The sequence below is a fragment of the Aplidium turbinatum genome, chromosome 4 (assembly GCF_918807975.1).
Source record: "Aplidium turbinatum chromosome 4, kaAplTurb1.1, whole genome shotgun sequence".
NCBI classification, from domain to species: Eukaryota; Metazoa; Chordata; class Ascidiacea; order Aplousobranchia; family Polyclinidae; genus Aplidium; species Aplidium turbinatum.
In genome coordinates, this window is record NC_137475.1 from 41,891,762 (window position 1) to 41,912,254 (window position 20,493).

At 37.7% G+C, this 20,493-nt stretch overlaps 1 protein-coding gene across 1 annotated transcript in view; it reads left to right on the plus strand.

The window, feature by feature from the left end:
- Nucleotides 1-20,493, plus strand: part of LOC145769188 (myeloperoxidase-like) — a 31,558-nt gene extending 11,065 nt beyond the window's left edge. The window contains exons 7-23 of the mRNA XM_082580778.1: nucleotides 2,748-2,805; nucleotides 10,572-10,678; nucleotides 10,956-11,117; nucleotides 11,283-11,429; nucleotides 11,924-12,025; nucleotides 12,901-13,050; nucleotides 13,500-13,627; nucleotides 14,226-14,339; nucleotides 15,134-15,297; nucleotides 15,787-15,920; nucleotides 16,510-16,678; nucleotides 16,873-17,048; nucleotides 17,350-17,568; nucleotides 17,925-18,155; nucleotides 18,691-18,815; nucleotides 19,247-19,373; nucleotides 20,143-20,493. Coding sequence (XP_082436904.1) covers nucleotides 2,748-2,805; nucleotides 10,572-10,678; nucleotides 10,956-11,117; nucleotides 11,283-11,429; nucleotides 11,924-12,025; nucleotides 12,901-13,050; nucleotides 13,500-13,627; nucleotides 14,226-14,339; nucleotides 15,134-15,297; nucleotides 15,787-15,920; nucleotides 16,510-16,678; nucleotides 16,873-17,048; nucleotides 17,350-17,568; nucleotides 17,925-18,155; nucleotides 18,691-18,815; nucleotides 19,247-19,373; nucleotides 20,143-20,147 — 2,318 coding nt within the window. The 3' untranslated portion in view covers nucleotides 20,148-20,493. The remainder of the gene's footprint in view (nucleotides 1-2,747; nucleotides 2,806-10,571; nucleotides 10,679-10,955; nucleotides 11,118-11,282; nucleotides 11,430-11,923; nucleotides 12,026-12,900; nucleotides 13,051-13,499; nucleotides 13,628-14,225; nucleotides 14,340-15,133; nucleotides 15,298-15,786; nucleotides 15,921-16,509; nucleotides 16,679-16,872; nucleotides 17,049-17,349; nucleotides 17,569-17,924; nucleotides 18,156-18,690; nucleotides 18,816-19,246; nucleotides 19,374-20,142) is intronic.

Consider the following 20,493-nt stretch of genomic DNA (forward strand, 5'->3'; position numbering starts at 1 on the left):
GTAGCGAAGCATTTTTGTCCTCTAGCAAGCGTTGTTTAATGTGATTTGACGAAATCCCAGCGATAAACGAGTCACGTATAGCTTCCTCTTTATGCGCAACTGCCGATACGGCCCGAAAGTCACAGGAGAGGCTCAATCGCTTTAAGGTCTGCATGTACTCGTCTAGTGATTCATCTGGCTTCTGCTTCCTAGTTTTTAAAACAAATCGAGAAAACATGGGGTTAGAAACCTTTTCAAAAAGGCGCTTCAGTTGTTCGATAGCTTCATCATAATTTGTTGTCTCACACACCAGTTCATATATTGAAGCGTCTATATGATTTATAAGCAAATTCAACTTGTCTTCAGCTGAAACTTCTCCGAGCTTTTCTAGATAAATTGTAAAAGACTTGTACCAATGCACCCATTGTCGTTTAGCGTCTTTACTTTGCGGGTCCGCAGCTAAGAGTCTAGGGCGCAAGTCTTTTAGATCCATACTTTATTAGCGTAATAAAATGTAGTGAAACCATCTACAATTCCTCTATTAAGAAGTTTATTACGCTAAAATGCAACTAGGTTGTTCTAACGACATAAACTGCAAACTGAATTGAGACTGAAAATAAACACCAGTAAAAACGACAAAGGAACTTAAGGCAACGTAACAAAGCAATCAGCAACGAAGCAATCAGCAACAACATAAATTACAATGCAACTTAAAGCAATAACACGTCACTGGGTTTGCTGGAAGCTTATGTTCAAGTAAGGGATAATGCAAAGATTAAATACAAGTTCTCTCATAGTCTCAGTAGCATAATGTATATATTTCCCCCATCAACCAGCCAACGTGCATGACGGACATGACGTTTTATGTGCAACTCTGCTTGGTAACAGACTAATGTTTGATCTGATGACCAAATTGTATGTTTCTATCTTTCAAAGACACAAAAAGACACCAAAAAAAACAGAATGGAAATAAATTAAAATGAAAAATCATCCAAATTATTCTTCAACTGTCATTTTTTTTTATACCAAAACCTCAATGTGACATATTCTTTCACACGTCCAATCGTCCATTACCCTTCCACAGTAGCGTTGACAGGAGGTCCAGAGAATATATACCTTTGGAACCGGGCATAAGATAATTTTAGGGGCCGAACCATTTCAAGGGGCTGGAAACATGAAGAAACCTCTTGGATACACTGCGTTTTTCTTATAAATATTTAAAATATTTAAAATATTCGACACTATTATCAAAGCACAAGTTATTGGTACTGGTCCCATATATTCCGCGGTACTACGACAGTTTATCGAAACGACAATTTATCGAACGACAATTAATCAAACGACTGTTTATCGAAACGACAATTTATCGAAACGACTGTTCACCGAACGACAATTTATCGAACGACAGTTAATCGAAAACCTAACCTAAAACCTAACCCCTAACCCCAACCCAAACCCTTAACCTTTAGCCCTTAACCCCTAACCTTAACCCCTAACCTTAACCCCTAACCTTAACCCCTAACCTTAACCCCTAACCTTACCCCCTAACCTTAACCCCTAACCCCTAACTCTACCCCCTAACCCTAACCCTATCCCCTAACCCTATCCCCTAACCCTATCCCCTAACCCTATCCCCTAACCCTATCCCCTAACCCTAACCCCTAAACCTAACCCCTAAACCTAACCCTAATTCTAACCCCTAACCCTAACCCCTAACCCCTAACCCTAACCCCTAACCCTAACCTCTAACCCTAACCCCTAACCCTAACCCTAACCCTAACCCCCAACCCTAACCCCTAACCCCTAACCCCTAACCCCTAACCCCTAACCCTAACCCTAACCCTATAATCCTAATCCCATAACTTTAACCCCATAACCCTAACCCCATAACCCCTAACTCTATCCCCTAACCCTAATCCCTAAACCTAACCCTAACCCTAACCCTAACCCTAACTCTAACCCCTAACCCTAACCCCTAACCCCTAACCCTAACCCCTAGCCCTAACCCCTAACCCCTAACCCCTAACCTCTAACCCTAACCCCTAACCCCTAACCCCTAACCCCTAACCTTAACCTTAACCCCTAACCCCTAACCCCCAACCCTAACCCCTAACCCCTAACCCTAACCCTATAACATTAACCCCATAAACTTAACCCCATAACCCTAACCCCATAACCCTAACCCCATAACCCTAACCCCATAACCCTAACCCCATAACCCTAACCCCATAACCCTAACCCCATAACCCTAACCCCATAACCCTAACCCCATAACCCTAACCCCATAACCCTAACCCCATAACCCTAACCCCATAACCCTAACCCCATAACCCTAACCCCTAACCCTTAACCCCTAACCCCTGTGTATTCCATTGCATATGTGCTTCGTCGTTCGATAAACTGTCGTTTCGATAAACAGTCGGTCGATGAACTGTCGTTTCGATAAACAGTCGGTTCGATGAACTGTCGTTTCGATGAATTGTAGTTAGAAAAACTGTCTTTCGATTAACTGTCGTTCGATAAATCGTCTTTCGATAAATTGTCGCGTCACGATATTCCGCAAGCTATGCGCGGAGGAAAGTTGGTCTAAACTTCTTTTTAAATTGTATGTCTTTATTGAAAAGGTTGTCATAAAAAAGGCTTACAGTTTAGTATATTTTTTTTATAAACAAAGGGCAGTCTACACCCTACATATAATTTTAGTGAGCTATAACCTATATTTTTTGTAATCGTAACTGATTTTACATATTGTTATATTGTTTCAACAGCTCAAGATGTACCTCAAAGCTGTCTTCCAACCAGCATAGACGAGTGTCGCTTACAAGAGTAAGTAACATTTTTTTAAAGTTGATCGATATCATATATTTTTGTTGGCATTTTAAAATCAAACCTCAAAAGTCTATTTACAATTTTAAAGAAAGAGCTAGGAAAGCATGGTGAAATTGTTTAGCCTTAGCCCCGATAGCTTGATCTACCTGCCGCCAGCAGTGTTAACGTGGGAGTCCAGGGGGGTTACTATTCTGGTCGGTTGAGCAAGAGAAGCAATAAAACTCGTGGGGGTTAGAGCGTGCCGAAGGCACGCGTATTCTAGAGGAGTCCGGGGTGTCCACGGAAAATTTTGCAAAATTACATTCAAATATTGGATTATAGTGCTTTCTGGAAACTTTCTAAGGGCAATATTTGTATGAAATTTATTAACAGATAAACAGCTGTTAACTTCTTAAAGGTAACTCTTACACAGAAACGGGCAAAAACTGCGGCTAAAATTAGAGAACACCAAAAATTCAGCCACACAAAAACTCAACTAAACTGCTCAGCTGCAGCTACCTACTGTTGTAGTAGCTTAAGCCAGCATTCATTTGGGTTAAGTCTAGCCTAGATCTCACATATCCAGTCTTATGCCAAATTCTATCAGATAAAAGTGTAAAGCTAACATTAGGCTCAAACTTGTCCTTACGAGGCCGATATAACCCAACAGCCAATGCTGCCACAGCAAACTCCGTAAAAGCACAAGATTTAAAAAAAAGCACAAGATTGCAAAATTGAACCTTTGCCACCTATTTAGCGCCAATTCGAAGAAAAACATGACTCTGAAATCAACAGCTTAGAGATACTGAAGAGAGTTTAATACTCGAAATCTAGATATAGCCTACAGCAATTGATGTTATGTATAGAATAGAATTAAAAGCGGATTTGGTGTTAGAAGTCTTGTCTCAGATTTCCTAGAATTTAGACATACGAAGGCGATTGCTTACTAATCACTGTTCTCTAATAGACGAACGAGTGAAGTAAATGCAATTATTAATTGTATCTATTAAAAAAAATTACACTTTATTAAACAACCTTATTGTGTGTCGTGTAATTTACGTTGTATGCTACAGTAGAAACTCCTGCCGCGTTCCACGCATAATGCCTTTGGCCAACGCAACTGTTCAGTTGGCGCTCCCACTCTGTTTACTTGCTTGTTATGTTGAGGTGCGGTTCAGGTTGATAATCTTATTGTCTGAAGTACTAAGCTTAATTCATTTGTTTATATTTATTTAGATGTTCCATTTAGTTTGTTAAAGCTAATATAAGCTTGCGTAATAAAGTATGTATTAGTTCACGACAATTTAACAAACTAATTGAAGATGGATAGCAAGTTTATAAAGCCCAGTTTGTTCAGCGCTGATCCCAACTCTAGTCAAGCTAGTAAAGAGTGGAAACATTGGCATCGAACATTCGCGAATTTTCTTGCAGCATTTCCAGCTGAACCAGAGATCAGTGATGACGATAAACTGCGATGTTTGATCGCCCACGTTGATAAGGATGTTTACGATTACATCAGTGAATGTAATACTTATGAGCTTGCAATAAGAACTTTAGAAAGATTATACGTGAAACCAAATAATCTCATATTTGCCAGACATTTTCTAATGACGTGCAAACAACAGGCAGAACAGTCATTAGATGATTATGTATTAAACTTGAAGCGGCTATCTCGAGATTGCAATTATAAAGCCGTAACCGCGGAAGTTTGCCGCAATGAAGCGATTCGTGACGCTTTTATATCAGGGATATTGTCTGCATCAATACGTCAAAGACTCTTGGAAAATATTAGAGAAGAGACCATAACCCTCGATGCTATTTTTAATCAAGCTCGCTCATTAGATATTGCTCAGAAAAATTCTGATGCCTTTCTAGTTTCAAATCAACAGCAAACCTACTGTCAAGGAAACACATCAACATTTGCCAACACGATACAATGTTCTCAGAGAGAATCGGCTGAACAAGAGATTTCTTTGCGTGAAAGACTTCCGTTAAATGAAAGTTGTGCTGCAGCTGACTTGAAGAAAAAATGCTCCCACTGTGGCTGTCCTGACAATCATGGAAGAGAAAGATGCCCTGCGAAGAACAGTAAGTGCTATAAGTGTGGTTATCTTGGTCATTATGCAAGAGAGTGTCGTTCTCGTAGAAAACGAATTTCACAAAATCCGTCTAGTGCTTCTTTATTCTCCTTACATTCTGCTCCAAATAAAGTTAACTACACTGTGTGTATTAACGGTGTTACTGCAAGAGCACTTGTGGACACGGGTTCTACCCTAAGTCATGTGAGCAAACATTTTGCTTTAAAGAATGCAATTCCTATCGAACCGGAGTTTAATGAAATTGGTTTGGCCGTGCATAAAAAAACTTCACAAAGCGATGGATTTTCTACTGTTAAAGTTTACTTTCAAAGACGTGAATACGATAAAGTGAAACTTATCGTGCTTGATAATTTGTTAACGGACGTTATTCTGGGGCAGGACTTCTTGGCTCAGCATAAGCACGTAAAAATTAACTTTGGAGGTAGCGAAGCTCCTTTGTATCTGGGGGCACTAAAATGCGTGAAAACGGATATTTGTCCAAGATTGTTTCAACATTTATCGCCCAACTGTAAGCCTATTGTGACTAAGTCCAGAAAGCAGTCTGCTGCTAACGAAAGGTTTATAACTGAAACTATACAAAAAGATCTTCAGCAAGGTGTAATTGAGCCAAGCACTGCACCATGGCGAGCTCAAGTCCTTGTGGTATCTGGAGAAAATCACAGGAAAAGAATGTGCATTGATTACAGTCAAACTATCAATAAGTTTACGTTGTTAGACGGATATCCATTGCCTAACATGCAAAATTTGGTCAACAAGATTGCTCACTATTCATTTTTTAGCACATTGGATCTGAAAAGTGCATACCATCAAGTTGAAATTCCTGTGGAAGATCGGCCTTATACAGCTTTTGAAGCCAATGGTAGATTGTATCAAAGCAAAAGACTATCGTTTGGATTAACAAATGCTGTACCTTGGTTTCAAAGAATTGTTGACAATATCATCGAGAGCAATGATTGTAAAGGCACATTTGCTTATTTGGACAATATTACCGTGTGCGGTAAGACAAAGGAAGAACATGATGAAAACCTTCAGCATTTCTTAACAGTTGCAAACAAGTGCAATCTCACTTTCAATAATGACAAGTGCACCTACTCCACGGACAAGATCAACTTACTGGGGTATGAAATAAGTAATGGCAGTTTAAGCCCTGATCGCGAAAGAGTGAAGTCGTTATTAGAAATGCCGGTTCCAACCTCAGCCAAAGAGCTACGACGAATTATTGGTCTTATGGCATATTATGCTCGATGGATACCGCAATATTCGGACAAAATAAAACCGCTTGTTGATAGTAATAGGTTTCCCCTGAGTGATCAAGCTATCTCGTGTTTTAACGAACTTCGGCAAGTCTTGGCAGAAGCCACTTTGAAGGTAATAGATGAAAACTTGCCCTTTTCAGTCGAAACTGATGCCTCGGATATTGCGTTGTCCGCAATATTACATCAGGCGGGAAGGCCTGTGGCGTTTTTTTCTCGGACCCTGAATTCGAACGAAAAGCGATATTCCAGTATCGAAAAAGAAGCTACTGCCATAATAGAAGCGGTTCGAAAGTGGTCACATTTCCTTTTAGGCAGACATTTTACTTTGATCACTGATCAAAATTCAGTTGCTTTTATGTTCGACCACAGAAGAAGAGGAAAAGTAAAAAACGACAAGATAATGCGTTGGCGAGTCGAATTGGCACAGTATTCGTATGATATCGTGTATCGCGAAGGCAAACTTAACGTGGCATCTGATGCTTTATCTCGTGCGTATTGTGCCAGTACAACTGGGAACACACTGAAAGAAATTCATGAAAATTTGTGTCATCCGGGAGTTGTGAGAATGCAACATTTTGTAAGAACAATGAATTTGCCATACTCGATAGATGATGTGAAAAGATTGGTCACAAATTGCAAAGTTTGTTGTGAAGTGAAGCCAAGGTTTTACAAACCTCCAAAAGCTACATTGATTAAAGCAACGCAACCATTTGAACGCTTGAGTATTGACTTTAAAGGACCATTGCCGTCAAATACTAAAAATCATTTCTTTTTAACTGTTGTTGATGAATTTTCGCGTTTCCCCTTTGTTTTTCCTTGTAGTAACACTACTTCTCATACTGTAATTATTTGTTTGAAATCTTTGTTCAACATGTTTGGTATGCCAGCCGTAGTGCATAGTGATAATGCAAAATGCTTTATATCCAAAGATATAAAACAGTTCTTAAGTGAGAGAGGCATATCCACAACACATTCGTCAGTGTATAATCCGCGTGGCAATTCACAGTGTGAACGTTATAATGGTGTTGTTTGGAATGCAATTAAGTTAGCTCTTCGTACTAAAAATTTAGAAATTTCACAATGGGAATTAGTTGTTCCAGAAGTATTGCATTCACTTCGATCGTTATTGTGCACATCCACAAATGAAACGCCTCACGAAAGACTTTTTAATTTTCCACGACGTTCAACTTTTGGGTTATGTGTACCTTCGTGGTTGACTGAAGAAGACAAGGTACTGGTAAAACGTTTTGTACGTAACAAGTACGATCCACTAGTGGACGAGGTTCAACTTGTGAATGCAAATCCAAACTATGCTGTGGTAAAGTTCCCAAATGGAAGGGAAGCAACTGTATCTGCCAGAGACTTGGCAGCGCCAGGACGAGACTTTGCCGACCCCGTCAACCCTGCTGAAGTGGAGAAATCGAATGAAGTGAACTCCAGAATTAGAAATGTTTCTGATGACGTCGAACGTGAAATTACTTGTGAGAGGAGCTCTGCAGACGATGGTGCGGTTATTAACACGCAACCTATTGAACCTAATGTTGAATTGCAAACACAGAAAAACTGGCGTTCTGTTCGTATAAAAAACCCGCCAAAAAGGCTGAACTACAATTGAGCGTTTGTGTATTTATTGTACTGTAATTTTTATGAAGGGGTGAATGTCGTGTAATTTACGTTGTATGCTACAGTAGAAACTCCTGCCGCGTTCCACGCATAATGCCTTTGGCCAACGCAACTGTTCAGTTGGCGCTCCCACTCTGTTTACTTGCTTGTTATGTTGAGGTGCGGTTCAGGTTGATAATCTTATTGTCTGAAGTACTAAGCTTAATTCATTTGTTTATATTTATTTAGATGTTCCATTTAGTTTGTTAAAGCTAATATAAGCTTGCGTAATAAAGTATGTATTAGTTCACGACATTGTGTTCATCTCACATTATCTGCTCTGCAAAGATAACAACACATTCATTAAAAACGTGAAATATTGAAAGAACTTAAAATATTTACAATCAGTGATTTACTGATAACCTATTGTTTAGCAAAGTTACTTTTTACCCATCTTTTTAATTAAAGTTTAGATTTCAATTAAATTTAATTTAATTTTGATTAAATTTTATTTATGTAACTATAAATTGACAAGAAAATGGGTGCCATGCTGAAAATAACACGTAAAAAACATTTTCAAAAGTAAAAACACTGACTCAAAATGCAGTATAGATAAATGACGCAATATCAACAGTAAAAGCGGTCTAAAAACGGACTTATTAAAAGCAATACAGACTACGAGCCACATACCGTACTCTTTTCAGATCAAGTTTTGAGCTAATCTTGTCAGGCTTGATAACTCAATGTGTACAATTGGTCAATATAGTTTCAGCCTTAATTCTTTAGCAAACTTAAACTGGTAACAAAGTTTAATTTGATTTTGATCAAAAAGCACAAAATTTAGCCAAAAATTGATCGAAAAGCACAAGAGCTCAAGATTAAAAGTAAAAACACAAGGTCTTGTGCTAAAATACAAACCGTGCGTCACTGCTAACATCGCCTTTGATTTTCTCATTACGTATCCTACCGGTACATGTGACAATACCGATCAGTCAGAATAAAAGATTCAGAATTTGCTTCCATAGATTGGATAAAAGAAATCTAAATCGCGTAAACTTTGCGCTTCTTTTTCCTTTATTTCTCACTTGTTTCTTCGTATAGCATAAACGGGAGTAAGGGGTGCGGTACGAATCTCTGCTTCCGTAAGCTCCCAACTATTTTTAAAACTTAAAACCGAGCTGAGATTATACGGGGACATGAGTTAGTAGCTGTTTTAATTCGTATTCAGGTAAAGAAATTACGAAATCGTTTTACTGAAGAATATCATCTTCTCTTTTTTCAATTTTGACAGGAGAAGCAATGCTTCCCTTTGCTTCCATTGAGGATACGCCCCTGGGTTACTTTTAAATCCGTGCCCGGGAGCAATCTTCCACAAAGTACCATTAAAAATCCCTTTGAGCAACAACAAAAAAACGCAAATCATAGCTAAATTAAGTCATCCGTTTTCCATCGCCTGACTTGGCGCAGAGGGTTAGGGTGGTGATAGTCATTTCATTGACGTGGGTTTGATTCCTTCCATTGCGATTGCTCTTTTTTCTTCTGTAATTACCAAACAAACTTCAAAGAGGACTTTTTAATGGTAGGCTACCTTTTGGAACGTTGCTGCCCGGGATGAAACCACTGCGTATTCTTTTAATACAGTGCGTTTTCTTTGATGTGTCTTAATTTGGAGCAGGAGGATATCATTGGTAACGGGCCTAAATGATTCTCATAACGAACCTGCTTGCAACAAAGGAAAAGTTCAATCAATCATCAGAAATTCATTTTTAAAGTGTAAAGTTTTGCAGAGCAGTAAAAGAAAGCTCTTTAGTGCTCGCAGTGATTAACTATAAACCAAACAATGCTTCTCACAGAATGCGAAAACTGCGCATTGCCAGTTTCGATAAACAAGCTTGCATTGTTTGGCTCAAAGCTGATAAAATTATTATTTGGAAGAAGTTTTCTTAATTTAAAAAGAAAGTTTTCCTCATTTAACAGTTAACAATAAAAACTTTAAATTTGAATGGTGTTTTAAACAAATGATTTTCGGCAAATTGCGTTGCATTCCCAAATAGCAAAACCCGTCATTTTTGCGCTGATTCAACGTCTGCAGAGGTTAATTCAATGTAAAAATTACAGACTTTGTTGTCTGGGATTGTAGATGTAATTTAGCAACGTTAGAACAACGCAAAAAGACAAACTTTTTTTATCTAATTAATCAATTCTTGAATAGGTTAATTTAAGTAAAGAGAAGATTTTTCTGAACCATAGACAAATAAAACGTAACAATCAGACGGCATTTAACATAATAACATGAAAATAAACTAAAAATTACAAACGTTTTCCGCCATACTCATGTTAGCCCTTTTCAAGTAAATATCTGACTGATATTATACATAAATAGAAATTAAAAAACTCATCTACACACACAAAATCAAAAAATAAACTCATAAGAATGAAACGGCAAGGCAGAAGAGAGGAAAAATCACGACGCTTAATTGCGCAAGGCAAAAACACACTTAAATGATGCACAATTAAGTGAGGACAGTTAGCAGATAGGAGGCGCCTGCTGCCAACAACTGCCTATTGAGGAGAGAATTGCAGGATTTTATGAGCAAAGCCTTAGTATCAAATTCGATGAAGCATTTACGCACAATTCTAATGGACTTCTGGGATGATTTATTGCTTGAACAAGTTCGGCAATCGAGTGTATGATCTTTCATGGCACTTTTTCTGCTGAGCTAAGCACTTTTTTGCTGTTCTCAACTTTATTTGTGACAATCATTGAATGCATAATTTGTTAGCTTGTCATTTCCTCATTAAACGGACAAGACAATGCACGTTACAGTTATCGAACTATCGAAGGAAGCTGCCATAACTTACTGGACGCTGATCGTGGCCGGGGAAAACGACCATTCAAGAGAATGCTACCTCCCGCTTATGAAGACGGTGTTGGTACGTGAGCTGTTAGTCTATTCTAGCTCAAATTAAACAAGGCTAAATTGTCCTTGATTTGTGCAGCTGTAACCACAGACAACATCTTTTTTGTAAGATCCATTCTTTCTCTGTAAGTATGATTGATTCTGATTCAGCCCTCGATGAACAATGATGTTCCAGTTGGATCGATATCGTACGCTTTGCTAAAGTTTTAAGTTATTTTAAAGCTTTAAAATACCGGTAGTGTATACTTTCCGTTGAATTGTTTTTTAATTCCTTTACATTTCTTATTTAGGTTCTCCAAGAGGAGGGTTCCCGTCAAGACTGAAATCTCCCCGAGAAATTATTCGAAGTTTGAACACTAGCGGCGAGCCTCCTTCCTTGTTTGCAAGCCACCAGATGCCGTTGTGGGGCCAATTACTTGCACACGATCTTACAAAGCTCGGAGAATTGAAAGGTAGAATTGTAGTGACGATAAACCAGCTTTCTGTCGGTTTAAAAGTGAATCACAATTTGTGTAAAAACTCAAGTTGAATCTTGCCTTGATTAGTAGCATTAGAAGTGATGGAACGGAAAACTTCATTCTTTAAGCCCATAAGCAATTCTATTTTCTGGACTTTAGACAAAAGCGGTGCCCTTCTTCTCCATTGTCCTTGTGGAGATGAAAACCCGGAGTGCTTCAACATACCAATTCCACAGGGAGATCCAGTGAGAACACAAAAAGAATGCTATCCTTTCGTGAGAGCAGAAAAAGTTCCCGATATAAATTGTAAGGATTTATGGATCAAACTTTATTTTATGTAAACTAAATTAAAACTTACTTCACAGTGTAGATATTAACGACCTGTTTTAGCCTGATCCTGCGAGTTCGCTGTGGCAATAGCGAATTGCACTAGCTTTCGGAACACAGTTCCCTGGTCATGTACTTCGTCACAGCACGTGACTAAGAAACTTTGCTCCGAAAGCTAGTGCAAATCGCCATTATAGCAGCGAACTCGCAAGATCAGGCCAAAACAGATCGTTAATATCTACATTGTGAAGCAACGGTCATGCTACTAAAAGCGAAACTCAATCTATTGCATAAATTAAAACTCTTGTGCATAAGTTTCCTAAAATATCCCTTAAATTTTATTTTTTTTACTTTTTTATTGAGATTACATGCCAAACAGCATTATTCATTATTTGCAACGGCAAAAACATTTTAGGCTACGTTTGAAAACAAAATTTTGACACCTCCATAAAAACGTGAAAAATAATTATTAGGTGACGAACGAGTTCGCGCTCAGGAGAACCGCGTTACTTCATACATCGACGCTAGCAACATCTATGGAAGCAACGAGCTGTTTTTTTCAAGCATTAGAAAAGGTGAGAGAAGCTTCCCAAACTGACAGCCCACAATAACAATTTAAATCAAGAAACACTGTAAATCTCATTTATGGCCTTGCGTATGGGCTTACTGAAGGCGATATGGGATTTCATATGTGTTTCTGAGCATCAGATTAGTCGTCGTATCTGGGCTTAGCATGACGGTTAAAGATTTAGGTTAAGTAGCCGGGATGGCAAGTTGCCTAAGACACAGCCGTATGCTTTTGAGCGGTGTCGAACCAGCGCCCTTTCGAGTACCGTATCAGGGCTCTCACCACTAGCCTATACACGACTACAGCAACGCATCCCTTTCATCATCATCATTATGTTCCTTTTTTGTATTGAGGGTTGAAAACAATGCGCCATTGTTCTTGATCATGAGCTGTTCGTACTGCACTTTTATAATTAATTTTGTCAATTCAGAGATGTTTGTTGACAAAATCACTCTTGGTCTGCCATTGTTTTTTTTTACCGCTTATCTTCCCTTCTATCTGTATTAATGGTCTTTGTAACGAGTTTTGCCTTATTGTGTGCCCGAAATACGTCAATTTTTTTCTTGTGACTTTTTGTAAGATAATTTAGATTGAGTTGAGTTTGGATAATACTTCATCGTTAGTGAAGTTTTGTTTCCATGAAATGTTTAACATTTGCCTGTAGCCTACGTCCTGAGCTCATCGCTTTAGTGACAAAGTATTTCAATGTCACTGAAAACAGATCAAGTGGTGCCCATTTCTGTTACAATGCAAGAAAAACAAGAAAAGATTCTGGGCTAAGTTTTTATATATTCCGACACATTCAGGTAGGCTACTTGGTGCTAGCAAAAGCTTTCACGTAATGTTTCAATGTGCTTTATGTTACCGTCACATAACTTGCAGGCGATGGATTATTGTTAATAAATGGAGGCCAAGATACCAAGTATTCCGGACAGCTCCCACTTGGTACACAAGTTCCCCATGAACTTCACACCCAGTTTGAATGCGAGCCGATACATTTTGACTTCACTGAACTGCCATGTATGGCAGCAGGTCAGTCCTTATCTAGGCAACAAAACCTGTTCCTGTTACATTAATCTTTAACGTCTTTAGACGTTGAAATTGTATTTTAATAAATTACGCAAAAGAATTGTTGGTCTAATGAACAAGGGCAGTGCTTCGTTAACATAACATCTTAATAAATCTAGAATTCAAACAAAGCTTAAGAACAAAATATGGTGGTGATTTTACTGTAATACTCTAAGCCAGTAGCGCTGACAGAGGGACTCAAGATGATTTTAAGGGGCCGTAATCTTTCCAAGACGACTGGCAACATGAAGAAACCACTCGGAATTTTTTAAATACAATTTGTTTTTCATAAAAGAATCTTGATTTGGGTTCCAAAGATCTCGCTGGTACCTGACCCAATATGCCCTCCCAAAGGCCCTGTGTAAAGCATTTGGCTTGCAGGATTTACTAACAAGTATTTAAAACACTTGCAGGAGACATTAGAGTCAACGAGCAAGCTGCTCTCTCTTCCGGCCATACAACATGGCTTCGGAAACACAACCAAATTGCAACATCTTTAAGAGAAATCAATCCCCATTGGGATGGTGAGAAAACCTTCCAGGTGAGCAGTTTTGTTCGTTTTTACTGTTAAGTTTGCTTGAGCAGGTTTGTATCCATGTTAAAAGGCATAAAACTGTCTACTTTTCAGCAAAACCTTAGGCGAGATTGACTGATGTAATAAAATTAAAATTTTAAGCCAAATTTGTATTCAATCTCTGCTTTTTATAACATATGATATTTTAAAGTTGGGTAAAAACATATTTGTATTGCAAAAAAACTATAAATCCAGTTGTGTCTAACACATTCACTTTCACCAGATGAACTTTGCAACTCTGGTGCTAGAAACGAAAACTATTCTTGACGCATAGCCGACTCTTGATTAAAAATATACATGTAGTTTGTTCAAATTGCTCTAGATCATTTTATTTAACTTTATAATATCTGATCTCAAGCTACAATGGAAAAATAGCTTAATTAAATTTCACTTATTTAACTTCAACGGTCAACGTCTATGATTGAGACACTGTTGGAGATTCAGTTTTTAATAAAAGGAAAGGGACTAGCTTGATTGATGTTTGATCTTCTTTCTAGCAATCAGTCCGTCATTTTATTTCTTTATATTTTAACATCACTGAGTTTTAAATTGAATTATTTTCAAGGTTACAAGAAGCATCGTAGCAGCCATTCACCAACAAATCACTTACAACGAGTTCTTTCCTATTCTTCTTGGGGAAACAAATATGAAAAGATTTGGACTGACGCTCACGAAAAAGGTAATAACCAACAAAAAATGTTACGAAAGGTTTTTTTTTTTGTAAAATTCCTAGCCTGCCAACAGGGGCGTAGTCAAGGGGGGGAAGGGAGCAAATGCTTCACGTCTAAAATATTTTTAATAACATTTCAGCTTGTGCTACAGCATTTTGAGGTATTTCTTTCAAAATTTTCTGGGTGAGGAGAGCTTTCCCATACCCTCTCCAAGTTACCGATTTGTTGCCCCGCTCACTAACATGTGCAATAATATTTATTTGCCTCCCTGAAATTTTGTGCTGGCTATGCCTCTTCCTGCTACGTATGCCACTGATTGTTTCAGTTCATAGCAGTTTATTTTTTTGAAATTAGCGTCTACCAGTAGCCTACTTGTAAATGAAATTACCAGTTGCAATATATGATAGCCAGAAGAGTAGCTAGCACAAAATTCCATGGAGCGGAATAATTATTTTCGCAGATATGAGTGAGCCCGCAAGCGAGTTACCAAAGGCTGAGCACTCCTCGGAGCGGCTGGGGATCTCCCTCATAAAATTTTGAAAAAATATACCTTAAAATTAAGCATTCCAAGAGTAGCTTATTTCCAACCTAAAACAATAGTAAAACTATGTGAAATGATGCTGTAACAGAGTGTAAAATATTTATTTAAAATATTTGAAAGTGTAATTGCCCATTTTGCTCTCCCTGAAAGCGCCCTTGGGCTTCGACTAATTAATTGTTTGTACCAAATCTTGCCACGGAATTACATTTTTAAGTATTGTGGCATCTTCATGTTCTCAATTTACCTTTATCTACATCACAGGGATATTATTATGGATACGATGCGAATTACGATTCAACAATTGATATCTCGTTTGCGACGGCAGCTTTTCGCTTAGGCCATACCCTCATTAACGGTCTCTTGTCCAGACCTCTTCCTGATTATTCTGAAAACCCTCACGCTGCGCCAATAGACTTGATTTCACAGTAAGTTGAAAGTAAAACAGAAAGTAAACTTTTGCTTTTAATAGCCGAATTTTCTTATGACTTGAATCCGTAAATTAACCTTGCATTTGTCCTGAAATTTTTCAGGAAAAGTCCGAAAAGTATCTTGGTTATTTAATTTCATTCTGCACGTCTTGTTTACAGCATTTAGCACAAATACTTTTTCTAGCATGCTAACTTAAAACATCAGCTTGCAACTCACAGTTTTTATTCCTCTATCAGCACACTGATTTACCCATCTAGTTGTATTGCTAATGAATAAAACAAACCATCACCTTTAAAGAAATAAAGGCTAAAAGTTTCAACATCCAAATATTAAACAAAAATTTTTTGTATCTTATTTAACGTTAAATCTTTTAATTTTAAAAATGTTCTTGGAAGACAACTGTTTTTATGGTAGAAATTTTACGTAACTTTGTTTAACGGTTAATTTAAGAAACAAACCAACATTGATTTGATCCCGATGCTTAGGTTTTTTGACCCAACTCCAATACTTGGACGTTCTGGTGTTGGTTCCGTGTTACGCGGCATGGTGTCTGATCACGCGATGCATTATGACACACAATTCGCAAATGCGCTCACCAATCATCTATTTGCCAAAGCAGGTAAGTAGACTAGGTATTACCGTTGTGAGAGTATGGAAGCAAGACTCCACTTTCAGTCTTGGTTTGTTTTTTTTTTAAACTTGGTACAATAATTAATCAGGTGGTCTCAAAAAAATATTAACTCTGCAAAACTGTGGGCTGGGAACCCAATGAGAAACGATCCGAATAAGCGAATATTCCATCTGAGCATGGCCGATTAAGCGGTGCTAGGGCTAAAAGCTGCAAACAGGCACAGCCAATACATTAAAGAAAGACACAGCTAATGGCAAAACACTGAAAGTTTTTAACGGTCTTACTACATGCACTCGAAAATTCTGCAAGTTGCTTCTGGTAAATCTGGATACGATTCTACGTCGAGACATATTACTGTAAACAAGTCTTCAATAACAGTGACTTTGTTCCGTATACAATTGATGGATTGTTATTGTGGGAATCTTTATCCTTGGACTGAGTAAACTTCTTTGAGACCTGAATCCTATCAGTTTTGCATACTTGTAGAGATTTTGAACCACTTACGCAGGCCCGTTTACCGAGATTGACAGAGTGAAGTTTCTGTTCATTGTTGTTAATGGGTTGTGCTGCTTTTCAGGTGAATTTGGTAAGGATCTACCTGCCATAAACGTCCAAAGAGGAAGAGATCACGGTATACCTTCATACATGGAGCACAGGCGGTTCTGTGGCCTATCGACTACTACTAATTGTATGCTCATGGAAGACATACCTATAGCAGTCCGTAGCGTGCTTTGCAACATGTATAAGTATGTATTTGTGCCTGTTTGTTCCTCACAATAAATTAATAGACTCATTTTTTTACAATATTTGATTGACTTTTTTTCTCCAACTTTAGTGCAATAATATCTAAAATGACACAATCAAAGTTTTAAATAAACTGTGATATCAATAATAATCACAATGCACAAGTTTAATTTACGAAAACCCTTTTTGACAACAGCTCAACAGAAGACATCGATCTCTTCGTTGGAGGAATATCTGAAGTACCAAGAGACAACAGGCAAGGCGTGCCTGGGCCAACGTTTGCCTGCATTATTGCTTACCAAGCCAGGGATTTGAGGAAGGGAGACGCATTTTGGTTTGAAAATGGAGGCGCAGAAGCCAAGTTCACTTACAGTAAGTATCAGCGTCAAGTTTTCAACACCAATTCATATTTTAACTTAGATTTTAGCCTAGATTTTAACTTAGATTTTAGCCTACTTTGTCATAATTTTCTTCAAACCCAAGATCTTTTTAATGTGTTGTTTAATTTTCATTCAACTTAAAAAGACATAAACTAGACCAAGGATTTACAGTAAATTAAGGGAATTGAATTGACCATTCTAGTCGAGCAAAAAAACACAGTTTTGCATCTCGTATTTCCTAAATGAACAACCTGGATGTTGCAAACTTTTAAAAATATTTCATTCATTTTCAGGTCAGTTGGAAGCCATCAAAAAGGTGACGCTGTCGCAAATGATTTGTGACGTGGGTGAGAATGTGACCACCATCCAACCAAAAGCCATGCTTCAGCATACTTTGGAAGATAATGGCCGAGTGCCTTGTGAAACTTTGCAACAGTTGGACCTCTCACCATTCAAAGACTTTGGGTCTGGTTTTGTTGATGTTGAGCCAAATATGAAAAATGAAAATAGCGGTGAGACACGATTGATGTTTATATTTTAAAGACTTTTTTTATTTTCGGACTTCAGATAAGCTAGGTAACTATGTATCACGGTTACCAGCTTTAACTAACTTTCGTTTTGCCATTTAATTTTGCAAAGTATAATTTAACAATTCAAGAGGTGTTTGAGCTATGATTTTACCAGCACAAGCCATTGCTACTTGTAGCCTGCTGTTTTTAAATTCTCTGCTTTTTCAACTTTCTTTTTGCTTTCATAAAGTCTTTATGACGCAACCTGGAATCGAACCCAGGCTTAACAGCACTAGACCCGAAGCACTACGGGGCTAATACGTAATCCAAACCCGATGTTCAATTTACTACTATTGCAGATTTCGAGTGGACTGTGTGGTTTCCTTACACCATTTCAAGCAAAAGAAACTTACCACTGAACCCGGCTGCAGTATTGCTACGTCACTTGCGTGTCTATCGAAACGATGACGTGTGTTCTGACGTCATCGGAACAGAAACAAGGAAAGTGAATGGATTTTATCAAGTGCGCTACAAATGTAATCCCGGAACAATCAAAGCTACAGATTTTCCTCCAGTGGACTCGGAAGAGGGTGAGTGCACAGTTTTTTCCTCTTTAGCAACATAAGACATAGTCATAATTATTTTAGGGCTGCATTGGCACTCTCTGCTTTGTAAAGTGCGGAGGAGTAACACATTCTGCGATGGATACAGCGCTATATATAAACAAACATTATTATTATTATCAAGAACAGTTAGGAGCAAATGGTTGAAATGTCTGGATAACTCAATCGAAAAATAAAGAACCCAAATATGTTTAATATCTACAGTTTGTTTTACTACCACGAGTATAGTAGGCCTATCTACATTTTGGGCTCTTTGTTTCTGGTTTTCAAAACCGTTTTTTCTACAAGAGTAATAATTCAATCACTAGGAATAATAACTGGTAACCAACCAAAACGTAGTAGGCTACGGCTCTGACAAGACCAAAAAGTCTGAAACAACTATCCTTTTTACAATTTGTCCAATTCGTTTGACGAGCTTTCATGTCCATAACAAACACGACTATAGGCAACAAGTGAGCCACTTTTCACAATCCTTGCTCTAAACATAATGTTACCTTTGCAGTGTACTTCACACTCTGGTCAAATCAAGGGACTCCATCTGAACCTACCTACATTGACAATGAAACAACTGAAGGAAGTGCAACCTGTCTTTACCCAGTTGCAATACAGGCGCAAACAGTTACTGGTGTAAGTGATGAAAAATATCCTAAACATACTGAAGATAGATACAAATTAATCACTTTTGTGGAGATAACATTGTATGCAGCTCAGATATACTGCACCTTGCTCTTTGCACAGTATACTCAATCTGCAGCAGCCTCGTAGTTGCACAATTGAATTTGCTGCTGTAAGAACCTGTTGATGATACGAGCACAAAGAAAGCCAAGTTTATCTCTATTGTCCTAAGATTTCTTATATATTCCTTGCACCCCACCGGACAGCCAGGGAGCATGCTCTTTATTCAATAGATCAGTAATGTGGTGGTACGTGAATTTTTTAATTAAAGTTGCCGAAAGTGATATTAAAATTGAACAAATCAAAATGAAATTGAACATGACTTTAGTATTTACATTTTGGACTCTTCAGTTTTTGATAAAAACTGTATTTGTTTCGTGTAGATTCCAGCTCGAGAAACAGGAGATGTGTTTGAAGTTCTGAGTCCATCGCGAGGTTTGTTTTGCAAAGGAATTCATCAGTTATCTGGACGTTGTCATGACTACAAAGTTCGCTTTTTGTGCTTGAAAGGTAAGAGAGATAAATCTGCCCAACCTAGATTGCAAAATGTATCAATTTTATGTATCAACGTCTTCAGGCGTTGAATCAATGCAAACACGACGGTTTTGCTGTCTGGCAAGCGCTATCTTATCACCAGCTAAAGTTACATTGTTTCAACGTTGGTTACTTTTGCTGGTTGCAATTCAGAAAACTTTGTCTTTTTGTATTGTTTCAACAACTGCAGGTGCTAAATCAACGTAAAAAGTATTGATTTTGTTGACTAGATCCGTAGTTGCACTTCTTTGTGGAACTTCAGACATTCCACTCGGAAATTTTCGCTATACATCTTTCAAAGTTATTCAGGCGATCAAGCTATGCAGCCAGGCATTGATTGCAAACGCTTTTGCAGAACTGCTTCGAGTTAAAATATTCTTGTTTTGATTTACTTGAATGTGATTGAAGAACAATCATAAGACGCTCTTTAAATGATAAATTGTTTGTTCAGTGAAACGATTTTATTGACAAGTTACAACCTTGTAAAAAATAAACACGATTACGTATTGGATTTCACGAATAATTGTTTTGTTTAGATGAATTAAGATATTTTCCTGAAGAGGGCAGAAAGTTTTGCCGAAAACGTTCGAAATTATGTATCTATTTCATTTCTGTATTAATTTTGAATTATGCAATTCAATGTTATTAAGTTGTTATCGATTGTCTGTCTATGGTTTTTAAAAAGTACCTCTCTACCAAAGCTATAGCTTATTATTTGAATAATATTTATTTCATGTACTTACAGATTAACTCAAAGACCGTGGATTTTCCAACGCAGTGCCGTCAACCATTTCAACAAGGATATTATCAACTGTCACACAAGTTTTTACTTTGATGAAAAACGTTATGACCAAGACCAAGTTATTGAAAGCTGTTATTTATTTAACTTATTGCCTGTACATAACTTCCTATTCGTTCAAAAATGTCGAATGCTCAGATTGTTATGAATTGCTCACAATATTATTGCAAAGATTGAATGATTAAAATGCTCAGAGAGAATCGTTACGAATTGCTTACAATGTGAATGCAGCGATCGCTACGATAAAGGTTTATCCTGGTATGCAATTGTATAATGCAAGGTTCTGTGTTTGACAAG